This window comes from Xyrauchen texanus, chromosome 13 (assembly GCF_025860055.1).
Source record: "Xyrauchen texanus isolate HMW12.3.18 chromosome 13, RBS_HiC_50CHRs, whole genome shotgun sequence".
NCBI classification, from domain to species: Eukaryota; Metazoa; Chordata; class Actinopteri; order Cypriniformes; family Catostomidae; genus Xyrauchen; species Xyrauchen texanus.
Genome location: NC_068288.1, coordinates 10,961,369 through 10,975,807, shown reverse-complemented (window position 1 = coordinate 10,975,807; position 14,439 = coordinate 10,961,369). Strand labels below are relative to the sequence as shown.

At 37.7% G+C, this 14,439-nt stretch overlaps 2 protein-coding genes across 2 annotated transcripts in view; one reads left to right on the top strand and one right to left on the bottom strand.

Annotated features, from left to right (window-relative positions):
* Positions 1 to 520: 520 nt before the first annotated feature.
* Positions 521 to 7,477, bottom strand: LOC127653615 (ropporin-1-like protein). Its single transcript, XM_052140351.1, has 5 exons — positions 7,362 to 7,477; positions 7,106 to 7,214; positions 1,543 to 1,704; positions 1,206 to 1,387; positions 521 to 587 (listed from the first exon to the last, which is right to left on the bottom strand). Exons 1-5 carry the CDS (start codon positions 7,475 to 7,477, stop codon positions 521 to 523), a joined length of 636 nt encoding a protein of 211 aa, XP_051996311.1.
* Positions 7,478 to 9,183: 1,706 nt separating this feature from the next.
* The window catches only part of kalrnb (kalirin RhoGEF kinase b), a 119,057-nt gene continuing 113,801 nt past the window's right edge, over positions 9,184 to 14,439 (top strand). The window contains 1 exon segment of the mRNA XM_052140801.1: positions 9,184 to 9,525. Coding sequence (XP_051996761.1) covers positions 9,456 to 9,525 — 70 coding nt within the window. The 5' untranslated portion in view covers positions 9,184 to 9,455.

Below are 14,439 nucleotides of genomic sequence, written 5' to 3'. Positions count from 1 at the left end.
TCCAGATATTATTATTGTGTGTAATAAGTGATATTGTAGTTGGACCTCTCAACAAATCCTTGATTGATACAATAAAGGCTACTAACACATTTTTTATTTGCATATATTCCTACCGTAAGTTAAGAGAAATGCTGTAGTCAAAGCCATACAACTTTTCTCTTTTGACCAATGTGCTTGCAGCCTAAGACTCCATGTTAAACAGTCACATTATCTTTGATACGAGTCAATATGTCAGCACAAGTAAGTTGCTTTATGTAGTCTTGCATTTAATTCCGGTACAATTAGATTATCTGAATGACCTTCACCTTAAGTGGTGGTCTAAATTGTATTTGTTAAAGGTGTAGTTGGCACCGCTGACCACATGTGAGTGCAGAGTGCCCTGCTTTTTGTCCAGTCTAATAAGAGGAAGAAAACAGAGAACTCTGGATGCTATTTTTTGACTCCAGTGTTTATTGCCTCCTGGGAAAATGGTGGATGAGGTTTCATTCTGCTCTCATCCTCTCGTTATCACATTAGATGCTCATCCCAAACACACTTTATGACAGTTGATGAAATCAGACACCTTCACCATGCCATTATTTGCCTTCCTGTAATGAGAGAAGTCTTAGAGAGATAGCAGGCTTTATAGAGGGAAAGATGACAAGCCACTCATAAATCAAAATATTACACAAAAATGTTAAGTCAGCGTTCAGGGTTCAGCTATAGAAGACATTGCAGCTTGTTGCAGATCAATTCTATTTAGCATGATTTCTTATAATCTGTTTTTATCATTTATTATTAAAACAAGTACTTCTGTGACAACACCACATGATTACTTTTCCTATAATTAAAGGAATAGTATGTCCAAAAATTTGTAATTATTTGCTTATCCTCATGTCGTTCCAAAGTGACCACTGCTGTCAAGCTCTAAAGTAGACAAAACAAAAAACTCCAAAAAGCACCATAAAAGTTGGCCTAGACAAATGACTCGTGCTTCCTGAATATTCGAAGTCATCTGAAAATATTCTGGAAATGATTTGTGTGAGGAACAGGATGACATTTTTAAATTGTTATTCACTGAAAACTGATTATTAGTTGCATTCCACTGAAGAAAAGTTGTTTGGAACAACATGAGGCTGGGTAAATAAAGCTAGAATTTTCAGTTATAGGTGTACTTTTCCATAAATACCAAGTATATGAAATGATGCAGGAGGCATTTCACTCACGCTTGTGCCTCCAGGTACGCAAGTGCTATGTCAACCTGGGCCTGGGAAACCTCTCGGTCCATCTCTGCCAGATAGGTGTAAAGATCATGGAACATCTCAAATGGCAAACATGCATCAGAGTGCTTGCATTTCGGGTCACCGCCCAGTATAAAGCATGCATGAGCCATAGCCTTCCTAAATGTCTTTGAATACAAGAGCAAAACAGACTTAACAGCAATAGCCATCTTTTGAAGACATCATCATATCCTCTCCATCTGACAATACATTTAATGAATCAGATATAATTAAGTGTAAATCATGTATTCTTGTATACTTTATGTTCTACATTTGTATTTACCCCTCCTAGGTAGCTGCAGTTTATTGCGAAGAATCTCATCCATTCAAGCGTTTCACCAAAAGAGCCGACAGAAAAGATGTGTGCAAGGACTTCCTCAGCCAGACCAAAGCTCCGCCACACCTTCTCCACCTCCAGCTTATTTACTGTGTCCATCATGCCCAGCTAACAAAAGAAAAGATGGATATACTATGCTTCTCTTTTGAATACAGTGTTTGAACAATTAGAAATTAGCCTGACGTGTACTTCCATATTAATGTATTTACATAATTTGTTATGATGCTTATATTGCAGCACCATTAACCATTCTGTTCGGTCATTTTTGACCGAAATAAATTTTTACAATGAAATAAAAATGGTTTCCTTTATCTGAGTGGTACAAGACAGTGACTTTTCCTTCACTTGTCATCTGAACACACACCAAAATATTGTGGGCTTGATTTGATAAGTCTAAGTGGTCATAAAGTGGTCCTTTGCTGCTCGTGGTCAAAATTGATGACCATTGGAAATTAATGGGAAAGACTAAAAAACACAAAAATAAAGCAATTTTTTTTTATTTTGTAAAAACAAAATCGACAAATCAGCCACAATGCAGCACACACACACAGAGAAGTGCATAATTGTATTGTTTTACTTCAGAGTAAAATAAATGCTATCATTTCTTAAAAAAAAAAAAAAAGAAAGTACTGTGTCCAGTCCAGTCTAAAATTAAAAAGTAAGCATCCCTTCTTGATCAGAATAGGAGGGTTAATCATTATTGATGTTTAGAATCATATAGTTGTACATTACATTTGAATTAAAACTAAATACATTTTAGTTTGAGATCAAATAATAATTGTAATCAGTGTAGGTGGTTGAAGATTTGATATTTTTACATTATTTTGAGTAGTGTTGGGTAAGTTACTCAAAAAAGTAATCAACTACAAATTACTATTTACTTCTCTAAAAATTGTAATCAGAATACTTGATTGATTACTTCCTTGGAAAAAGTAATCACATTAGTAATTACTTTACTATTACATGAATTTCTAAATAAATGTTTCGGTTTTCTGCTCAATGAATTCAAATTGTCTTTATTTCCTGCTTTATTGTTGCACACCCTTCTGTTGTCACAGAAACAAACAGAGGTACATATGAACACATTCATTAATATTTTACATGTATTTTTTTTTCTGGGTTGGAAAGACAGAGGGAAGGAGAGACGCTGGTGTGGCCTTCGCTGTCGATAACAAGATCAAGCTGACAACTCTGTCAACATTCGTCTATGAGAGGATGATGGTTATATGTGTACCAATTGAGAACAACAGGCATTTGACCATTGTCAATGTGTATGCCCCAACCATGACCAACCCAGATGAGGAAAAGGAGGCTTTCTACCAGGAGCTGACAACGATTGTAAGCAGAGTCCCCTCACAACACAAGCTGTTAGTTGCGGGTGACTTTAATGCAAGGGTGGGAAGTGACTGTGAAACCTATGCTGGAATCATTGGAAAGTTCGGCAAAGGTAAAAAGAACACCAACGGAGACCTCCTGCTTAACTTCTGTGCTCAACAAGAGCTATGTCTCACGAACACCTTCTTCAGTCAGCCAGATAAGAACTTCTTCACATGGAAACACCCACGCTCTGGACACTACCATCTGCTAGACTACATTGTTACCCGTAGGAGCGGGCTTCATGAGATCATGTGCACCAAGGTCATGCGTGGGGCGGAGTGTTCAACTGACCATTACCTTGTGAGGTGTCAGATCAGACACAAGATAACCGTGCCAAGGAGAAAAACTAATGGCACAACCCCTAAAAAACTTGACCTTAGAAAGCTTGCAAATGAAGAGCACTGCAGAAGACTGGCTGAAACTGTGTCATCTGCAGTAAATGGTGCAAAAGTCAAAACAGTAGGATCAGAGGACATTGAAGAACAATGGCAAGCACTGAAGAAGGCAGTCTATTCTGCAGCAGAAATGACCTTAGGTCACCCACAGCGTAGGATACCTGACTGGTTTCAGGAACATGATGAGGAGATCCAGAAGCTGCTGGATGAAAAGCACCTCCTGCATAAGCGACATCTGCAGGAAAACTCTAATAGGAGTAAGGCTGCTTTTGCTGAGATCAAGGCCAAAGTACAGAGAGTGGGGAGACGAATAAAGAACGACTGGTGGTGTAGGAAGGCAGAAAAACTGCAAAGCATGGCTGACAACCATGATTATCATGGATTGTTTACAGGACTAAAGGCCATCTATGGTCCAAGGAGCAATGCAGTGGCACCTGTCAAGTCAGCAGATGGAGGAAAACTCTACACTGAACTACATGAGATTCAGAGTAGATGGAAAGAGCATTTTTGTAATCTGCTAAATCAGCAGGGATCCGCTGAACCAGATGCCTGTAAATGGCTAAAGAGACACCAGAGTCACGATGACCTCTGTTGTGAGATCACTATGGAAGAGCTTGAGAAAGCCCTAAAGGCCACAGCAAGCCACAGAGCACCAGGTCTAGATGGAATACCCTCAGAGGTGCTCAAGAAAGGAGGAAGAGTACTCAGAGAGGAGCTCCTGAAATTTTTTAACAGCTGCCTTGTTCATGAGTGTGTACCTCAGGACTTCAAGGATGCACTGATTGTCACAGTCTACAAGAGAAAGGGAGACCGAGAAGACTGTGGAAATTACAGAGGCATTTCCTTGTTAGCCATAACAGGCAAAGTTCTGGCTAAAATCATACTCAGTCGGCTCAAAAACCTCGCCGAGCAAGTCCTACCAGAGAGTCAATGCGGCTTTAAGTCGGGGAGATCTACCACTGACATGATTTTTACTCTACGGCAGCTACAGGAGAAAGCAGTGGAGCAACATCAGTCATGTTCATACACTTTTCAAAGGCTTTCGACACGGTCGACTGAGAAACTCTTTGGAAAGTCTTACAGATCTATGGATGCCCCGAGAAGCTTGTCAACATCATCAAGCAGTTTCACATAGGGATGAAAGGACAAGTTTTCATTGGTGGGGAACAGGGATGCGTGCTTGCACCGACGCTTTTCTCACTATACCTCACAGCTGTGCTAGATTCAATGTGCCTTGATCTGTACAAGGGGATCTTTATTCGCACTAGGACAGACGGCAAGCTTTTCAACTTAGCCCGACTTAGAGCAACCAACAAGACCAGAGAACTATGCATCCGGGAGCTGCTCTATGCAGATGATTCTGCTCTCGTGGCTAACAACGCTGAGGAAATGCAACATATAGTAGACCGGTTTTCGTGGGCAGCAGATTTGTTCGGTCTGAACATTAACATCTCTAAGTCCGAACTTTTGTATCAACCACCACCAATGTGTTCCAACAATGTGAGAGAGCCACAGCCAGTGACGGTACATGGAGAGCCCCTGAAATCTGTCAAGGCCTTCACATACCTTGGCAGTACAGTGACCTACACGAACTCCTCAGATCTGGAAGTTGAGAGGAGAATTCAGTCTGCTACCAAGGCTTTTGGCTCTCTTGAGAAGCGCCTCTGGAGGTGTCACGACATCTTGTACAGCACAAAAGTGAAAGTCTACAATGCTGCTGTACTTCCTTGCCTGCTCTATTCCACCGAGTGTTTAACGCTCTACAGCAGACCATATCAAAACACTCACACGAGTTCAGCTACGTCATCTACGTGCCATTATACACATCAGATGGCAGGATCGAATACCAGATGTAGAGGTAATCCAACGAGCTGGCTCGGTCAGTGTTGAAGCCCTTATTACATCATCACAACTGCGATGGGCTGGACATGTGTGCTGGATGAGTGACAGCCGACTGCCCAAAGCAGTTTTTTACGCAGAGCTAAAAGAGGGCAAAAGAAGCCGCGGTGGTCAAAAACTGCGTTTTAAAGATGCCCTGAAAAGACATATGAGGAACACCGGGATCTCCCCGGAAAGCTGGGAGGAACAGGCCCTGCAGCATGAGAAATGGCAGCATGGATTGAAAACCGCTGTCGCAGCTATTGAGAAAAAGCGTCAGAAAGACTATGAGAAAGCCCATGAGAGGCGGCACTATTCCATTGCAGCAAAAGACTTCGTCTGTAGCAAATGCCATCGCTGCTGTAGATCGAGGGCAGGCCTTCTAGCCCACACAAGAGCCTGCCTACAATAGCCTCCAATCCAGACAGTCATCGTCGATACACGATGGACTGCCGATGATGATGACATGTATTCTGCACAGATAATATTAATTTAGAAACATCCCACTCAATTAATGTACTTATAAGTAATCACCCTAACTAAAACTCAGTAACTGTCATTGGCAGATTTAAGTAAGGATAATAGGGACATGTCTCTATCAACTTTCAGAAATCAGTAATGTCCCGACCAACATTTGGGTAATTTTACCACACAGAAAATACTATAACATAATACTATGTATTTATTTATATTTTAATAATCATTAAAGGTCCTTAGTATAATTACTTACATGTAAATTATTGTCCTCCCTCTTCTGAAGCAACGTATATACGGTGTTGTCATGTGACACCTGTTACTTTTCTCAACGCTGTTCAGAATCACAGTCGTTTGTAACATTTTTTTACAAATCATTTTCTTGAGATTAAACAGGTGGATTTCCATTGGCATCTTACGTCCAGTCCTGGACATTAATAGATTTTAACAAGTATAATTTTCGTGTACAAATGTTTCATGTCTAAAAGTAAAACATTTTCTGAGTTTTGCATGCTGCCCAATGGAGGATTCTGCTTTTTCAAGAGTGCTCTCTTGAGGTTGACAAGTTTATTTAATTTCAGGATTTTAAAATGCTAATATAACTACCAATAAGTGTTTTTAGGCTAAGCCTAAAGCCTACTTTGTTCAGGAGGCCTTTTCAGATAAAAATGTAAATAAGCAGTATGAGAAAAGATTATGTGGAAGTGAGGGGAGTTGAAAAGCAGAAAGTGGGGAAACATGTCAATGCTCCATTCTCCTCATATTTGTTTATCTTGTGATATCTTTTGCACATGTAAATTGTTAATTTACCCCGTCCCTTTGTTTGGATTTACATTTGTTTAATGCTGGATTTGACAGAATGTCACTTCATGTCGCTTGGATTTCATTTTATTGGGTTAAATCTTCTTGAAAAACATTTTAACATTAGATTTTGACCAATTGATCTTAGGGTTATCGCATATCCCTGTCACATTATCCAAATTCATTGCATATCACGTTTCTCCTCCATTCCATGCAGCCCTAGTGGTCAATTCTTAATTTTAAAGTTAATATTATAATATGGTGATGCAAAGAGATAAAAAATTAGACTTGTTATATGAGCATTTTCGCATTTTCTTAATAATAAAATTTTTAATATTATCCTGGCAATATGTCCCTACCAACATTCAAACCAAACCTACGCCATTGGTAACTGTAACCTGATTACATGAACTTAAACTGTAATTTTTTATGCTACTTTTGACTAAAACGTGATTTGATTACAGTTACTAATTACTTTGCAGTTACACCTAACACTGATTATGAGTCTGTGGATAGTGATTTTGTCTTGAGATGTTTTTGTATGTTTCTGCCTACCATGCGGCTTGATCTATGAAGTACCTCACCTGTGCATGCATGGCAGCGAGAATTTCCGGTTTGAGGTCCACAGAATCAGTCATGGGAAGCACCTCTCTCACAGGAAGAGGGTTTCCCTGGACCAGAGCTCTGAAGTACCTGGAAAAGAACATCTTGCCCTCACAAACTTTTCCTTGCATACTATTAAGAATATGGATTTATCCTCATGAATGTTTGATGGTTTGAGTTAAAGAGTTGCATTCTGATTTCTCAGCAGATTCAATGAGTCTACAAAGTGATTCTTACAGTGCTGCCCATTCAGTAATATCCTCCGGCTGGGTTCTTATGGCATCCTCGGTAAACCGCATGAGAATAACTGGCAGTTCCGGAGGGATGACCATTTGCCTTGGCGTGTGAGCCATTATAGGAGTCTAAACTGGGGCCTATACAGAGAATAACCATATAAATCAATCCAGCAGGTAGGTTAATGTAAAGAATAGCAAAATTAGACTGATTACTTAAACACTGTGTATTTTGTCGAATTCAGTGAGGAGGCTGTTTAGATAAGATGTCAATACATCAAATAATATTAAATACCTATTATACTTTTTAAGATTCCAAATAGAACCACTGACGCCTCTGTCGTAGACGCCTCTACTAAGACGCCACAATTCCTCACGAGGGCGGTAATAAACTATCTGCGAGCACATTCTCTCTTCATGTACAATAGTCTAAATCTGTAATATCTCTAAGAATGCATTTCTTAGTCGTTGAAGTTATGTTATACTCAAGAACAATTATTAACCTGCAAGTCAAGATAATGTTAATACAGCGTCATTCAGTAGGCCTACGTCTGTTTTTTTTTGTTTGTTTTTTATGGATATAGTAGTTACATTCTGCCAGGACAAAATCTGAATTACAGGAAGACTAAATTTCCTGGTTAAAGCCGGCCGGAATTTGTAACTTCCAGAAACAACAATTGTGCCCCAGTTCAAGCATTTGATTTCAAAATAAACACTCTCATGTTCATACTTAAGGGGGCGTGGTGATTGACAAGGGCGCTGATTGGTAGATTCCCACCAACTAAAACAATATAGAACTAACTGAATTTACCGTTATTTATATACTGTTCTAAAATACTGCATAATCTCAGATCAATCATTCTAAAATTTCTAAATACTGTATAGGCCTACATAATAATGCGTTCACCATCGTGCATTACCAATCATTACAACCACACTGACATCTGACAGCAATATATGCAAAACACATATGTTCATATATGGTTTTCACTGATATAAAAAACTAAAAGAACATAATTACTTGTAGGCCTACACACATGAAACATATTTCAAAATACTATAGCTACAAATGGCCAAACATATATAATCAGATTTCTGTATTGGCAAATTTACTTCTGCTTTATTTACGTTATGAGAGTCTATTTACAGAACTTGAATTTCTTCACAGAATATATAGGCTGTTACTTTCTTTAAAGAGTTTTAAAGTACAACATTAGTCCTAACGTTATAGTTTTTATCATCATTTCTCTTTAACATTATTCTTGTAATATTTGCGGATGTTTTAATTAAAATTTAAAAAGGCTATTCTGTAAATATTTGTTGTTTGTTTAATTTTACATTGGTACCTATATAATAAATGCCTATTCATGTATTCTAATTTGTAAGCATCCCTGAAACAGGACCGTACCGAATGGTGACGGTAGGGGTTCTCCGGCCTCTTGAAAATACACACACACACCCCATTATTAAGAAGCGCTTGAGCGCATCAGGAGAACAGATTGGTCCAGTTCTGCACGCTGCATCACAATAAAGATGAGACTGTCTCGCGCGCCAGATCTACTATCTGTTTCAGAAATAACGGTTGCATTATCTCTACTTTGTTAATTTCATCTGTAATAGTGGGAGCCCGTTGTGGAAGGCAATTTGCGGTACCTCTAACAAGCGTGTATAGTGGAGCGCTGCCATTATATTCTCTGGGTTGTGCGAAACATACAACGGATGGAGGAATATACTGTACCTACTACGGCTAGCGGATAACGAACGAATAAGGGATTTTGCGAGAACGGCATTAACATCACTTAAGCGGTTTTTATTTACGGATCTCTATATCGGGGTTCCCCGGCGGTTGCCTTGCAGAGGTGGGTCAGCTTTGAACAATAGCGCCGGGTAGTGCGCTGGTGACAGTATCGCTGAGCGCAGAACCTCGCGCAACATCATCATCATCATCATCATCCGCTATACGAGCGTTCACAAATGGAGATGGCCACGCGCTCTTGTATTCTTCACACATAGATTTGAAAGATCCGTAGGTTTGAAATCCGTTCAATCCACCACCATCATCGTCGTCCATCCGTGGGAACACATAGGCTATTCTGCAATGATGAATTCTGCCGAGGCGGCTGAGGAAGGACCAAATGATCCAGATACAGACCCGTTTTTCAAAACAGGTGAATAGCATATTGTACAGTTTGACTTTTTGTTCCAGTTAATGTCAATGAGTTTAATTCTAGTTCTGAGGAATTGGCCGTGTTTTACTCAGGTGCATCCATCCATTCGTGCTCCTATAAGTGTAGTTTAATTAATGAGAAGTAAGCCCACATCTATGTGTTAATAATGTGTCCGATTATATTTTAATGTCATAATTGAGTATCTGAATATACAGAACACCCATTATCTATCACATTGTAACTGTAGGCTATATAGCCTGCAATACATGTGTGATTGGACTGCCATGTTCCTCAAAAGCCAGTCTAATGTTCATAGTGTGCACTATGCAGACAGCAGTGGCACGTTCAACGCCCTTGCATTGGTGTGTCTGGGTTGTTGTGCAGAAGAGGAAGGAGTCCCCCTGTAAATAGGGCACTACTTCACCTGTCACTTTTCTCGCACCTTCAACACATTCTCTAATTACATTACTATCACTTCTGGACGCGCCGGGGATCGAGAGGCGCCGCGGCGGGCGCGGGAGTGGCTCTCGGCCTTTTGTCGGTCGTGACATTGATTCATGTTTCTTAAGCAGAAGCCTGTTGATTCCCACAAACAGCAGAGTCAAACTACTGTACCTCATCTTCCACGAGGAACGGAAAAGAGCCTTAATATAAGAATTCCCCGTTTAAAAGGCCAGCATGGCTGGGATGCTGTATTGTGGAGGCTTTTCACCAACACCAAACCAGCACTAACCACCACACTTACCAGCACGGACATTCATTCTGGTCTAAACCGGTCTTTTCAATATCCTCCAGTCTCCATCTAGCCCTTGCTTATTTGTCCATCCTGATCCCTCCTCTGAGCTGTGCTTGATTGGTTTTATTTACTGTAAAGACTCACCCAGCACTTGAACTATGACCCTTAACATTGACCTAGTTCTGGTTTGCCTGGCAACTTCAGCCAATAATATGCAGCTTCTGTGTTGCCTTAAGAAAAAAACTTTAAGCTCTTAGTGTGTGGCACTGTGTGTTGGAATGTGAGCAAGTATCACTGTAGCAATGTAGTGACATTTGCAGCAATCCATTTACCATGGACACATGTGTTTACATGTGGACACTTTACAATACACTGTATTGTATCAGCTTTTAAACTTGGCAATGTTAGTATGATTTAATAACTTATATCTGTGGTTCTCAACCCTTAAAGGAGTAGTTCACCCCAAAATGGAAATTCCCTCACCATTTACCCACCCTCATGCATCCCACATGTGTATACAATTTTTCTTCTGCAGAACACAAAAAAAGATTTTTAGAAGAATATATCAGCTCTATAGGTCTGTACAATGCAAGTGAATGGTGACCAGAACTTTGAAGCTCCAAAAAGAATATCCAGTAATTAAATCCATGTCTTCAGAAATGATAGGATATGTGTGGGTGAGAAACAGATGAGTATTTAAAGGTGCACTCAGTCATTTTTCCCCCTTATAAACAAGTTTCACTTTTAAAGAATAAGCAATATTATTGAATTGCTTATTATAAAATCATGAACACTAACATAAAGTGAAGACACCAGTCATATCAGTAACATTATTAGTGAACTTTAAAGCTGTTGAATCTACATGGGGAGGGTTCCCTTATGGGGGCTGCCATGTTGAGATCACATGACCAGTCTAGCGCCACTTGCTTGTGGTACATTCACGCCATGTTGGAATTACCGTAATACAGAGATTCCGACTTGTAAAAAACGTTCACATCTTCATAGAACTCGTAATAAGCTCCTACTTGACAGTCATGACGTCATGTGAATAGAACCAATATGGCAGCATCCTCGGAGTTGAGAAGTCGGAGTTGATAATTTCTACATGAGCCTAAAAGTTGTAATCCTGACTTCAAAATGCATTCCATTGCACTTTTCCTAGTAGAAAGTTGGAAAATCCAACTCTCCGAGTTAAATGGAACGCAGCACTTCTTTTCAAAACTTGATCCAACACTGAATGCTCAAGCAGCCAAATTTACACCTAGAAATCTCCTGATGTTGGTATAACAATGCAAAAAGAACTTACCAATTTTTGAAGTGATAATCAGTCCTCCTTTCCTGTTTAATAAATTAAGCAATCACACGGTCATGCAAAATATCTTGTGTTTGTAAATCCATAAGGATCTCTTTCTATGCAAAGCCAAATTATATTTTAATGTTCACAGCGTTAATTACATTTTTACTAGTAATTAATAAATTAGAGAACTCTACAACTAAATTCTTACTAGTAAATATTCCAATTAGAGAGTTCTACAATTGCATTTTTACTAGTAAGATTTGCAATTACAGATCTCTCTAACTGAGTTTTTACTAGTGAAAATTCCAATTACAGAGCTCAGCATTCCTAATGCTTACTAGTAACAAATCACATAAAATATATATTATATTGCAGAGCTCTGTAATTTAAATAAAAAGCTCTGCAATTTAATTCTTACTAGTAACAATAACAGAGCTCTCTAATCCTAATTCTTACTAGTAACAATAACAGAGCTCTCTAATCCTAATTCTTACTAATATCAATAACAGAGCTCTCTAATCCTAATTCTTACTAGTAACAATAACAGAGCTCTCTAATCCTAATTCTTACTAATATCAATAACAGAGCTCTCTAATCCTAATTCTTACTAATATCAATAACAGAGCTCTCTAATCCTAATTCTTACTAGTATCAATAACAGAGCTCTCTAATCCTAATTCTTACTAGTAACAATAACAGAGCTCTCTAATCCTAATTCTTACTAATATCAATAACAGAGCTTTCTAATCCTAATTCTTACTAGTAACAATAACAGAGCTCTCTAATCCTAATTCTTACTAGTAACAATAACAGAGCTCTCTAATCCTAATTCTTACTAATATCAATAACAGAGCTCTCTAATCCTAATTCTTACTAGTATCAATAACAGAGCTTTCTAATCCTAATTCTTACTAGTAACAATAACAGAGCTCTCTAATCCTAATTCTTACTAATAACAATAACAGAGCTCTCTAATCCTAATTCTTACTAGTATCAATAACAGAGCTCTCTAATCCTAATTCTTACTAGTATCAATAACAGAGCTCTCTAATCCTAATTCTTACTAGTAACAATAACAGAGCTCTCTAATCCTAATTCTTACTAGTAACAATTTAATAACAGAGCTCTCTAATCCTAATTCTTACTAATAACAATAACAGAGCTCTCTAATCCTAATTCTTACTAGTAACAATAACAGAGCTCTCTAATCCTAATTCTTACTAGTAACAATAACAGAGCTCTCTAATCCTAATTCTTACTAGTAACAATAACAGAGCTCTCTAATCCTAATTCTTACTAGTAACAATAACAGAGCTCTCTAATCCTAATTCTTACTAATATCAATAACAGAGCTCTCTAATCCTAATTCTTACTAGTATCAATAACAGAGCTTTCTAATCCTAATTCTTACTAGTAACAATAACAGAGCTCTCTAATCCTAATTCTTACTAATAACAATAACAGAGCTCTCTAATCCTAATTCTTACTAGTATCAATAACAGAGCTCTCTAATCCTAATTCTTACTAGTATCAATAACAGAGCTCTCTAATCCTAATTCTTACTAGTAACAATAACAGAGCTCTCTAATCCTAATTCTTACTAGTAACAATTTAATAACAGAGCTCTCTAATCCTAATTCTTACTAATAACAATAACAGAGCTCTCTAATCCTAATTCTTACTAGTATCAATAACAGAGCTCTCTAATCCTAATTCTTACTAGTATCAATAACAGAGCTCTCTAATCCTAATTCTTACTAGTAACAATAACAGAGCTCTCTAATCCTAATTCTTACTAGTATCAATAACAGAGCTCTCTAATCCTAATTCTTACTAGTATCAATAACAGAGCTCTCTAATCCTAATTCTTACTAGTATCAATTACAGAGCTCTCTAATCCTAATTCTTACTTGTAACAATTTAATTACAGAGCTCTCTAATCCTAATTCTTACTAGTATCAATAACAGAGCTCTCTAATCCTAATTCTTACTAGTATCAATAACAGAGCTCTCTAATCCTAATTCTTACTAATAACAATAACAGAGCTCTCTAATCCTAATTCTTACTAGTATCAATAACAGAGCTCTCTAATCCTAATTCTTACTAGTATCAATAACAGAGCTCTCTAATCCTAATTCTTACTAGTAACAATTTAATTACAGAGATCTCTAATCCTAATTCTTACTTGTAACAATTTAATTACAGAGTTCTCTAATCCTAATTCTTACTTGTAACAATTCAATTACAGAGCTCTCTAATCCTAATTCTTACTTGTAACAATTTAATTACAGAGCTCTCTAATCCTAATTCTTACTTGTAACAATTCAATTACAGAGCTCTCTAATCCTAATTCTTACTTGTAACAATTTAATTACAGAGCTCTCTAATCCTAATTCTTACTAGTAACAATTAAATTACAGAGCTCTCTAATCCTAATTCTTACTAGTAACAATAACAGAGCTCTCTAATCCTAATTCTTACTTGTAACAATTCAATTACAGAGCTCTCTAATCCTAATTCTTACTTGTAACAATTTAATTACAGAGCTCTCTAATCCTAATTCTTACTAGTAACAATTAAATTACAGAGCTCTCTAATCCTAATTCTTACTAGTAACAATTACAGAGCTCTCTAATCCTAATTCTTTCTAGTAACGATTCAATTACAGAGCTCTCTAATCCTAATTCTTACTTGTAACAATTTAATTACAGAGCTCTCTAATCCTAATTCTTACTTGTAACAATTTAATTACAGAGCTCTCTAATCCTAATTCTTACTAGTAACAATTCAATTACAGAGCTCTCTAATCCTAATTCTTACTAGTAACAATTCAATTACAGAGCTCTCTAATCCTAATTCTTACTAGTAACAATTACAGAA

Bases quoted from the DNA above. Each gene is read 5' to 3' on its own strand.
- LOC127653615 (XM_052140351.1), bottom strand. From the start codon at position 7,477: ATGGCTCACACGCCAAGGCAAATGGTCATCCCTCCGGAACTGCCAGTT. The intron at 7,215-7,361 runs GTAAGAATCACT...GTTCTTTTCCAG, and splicing joins ATTACTGAATGGGCAGCACT to GTACTTCAGAGCTCTGGTCC. The intron at 1,705-7,105 runs GTGAGGTACTTC...TTCTTTTGTTAG, and splicing joins TCGCTGCCATGCATGCACAG to CTGGGCATGATGGACACAGT.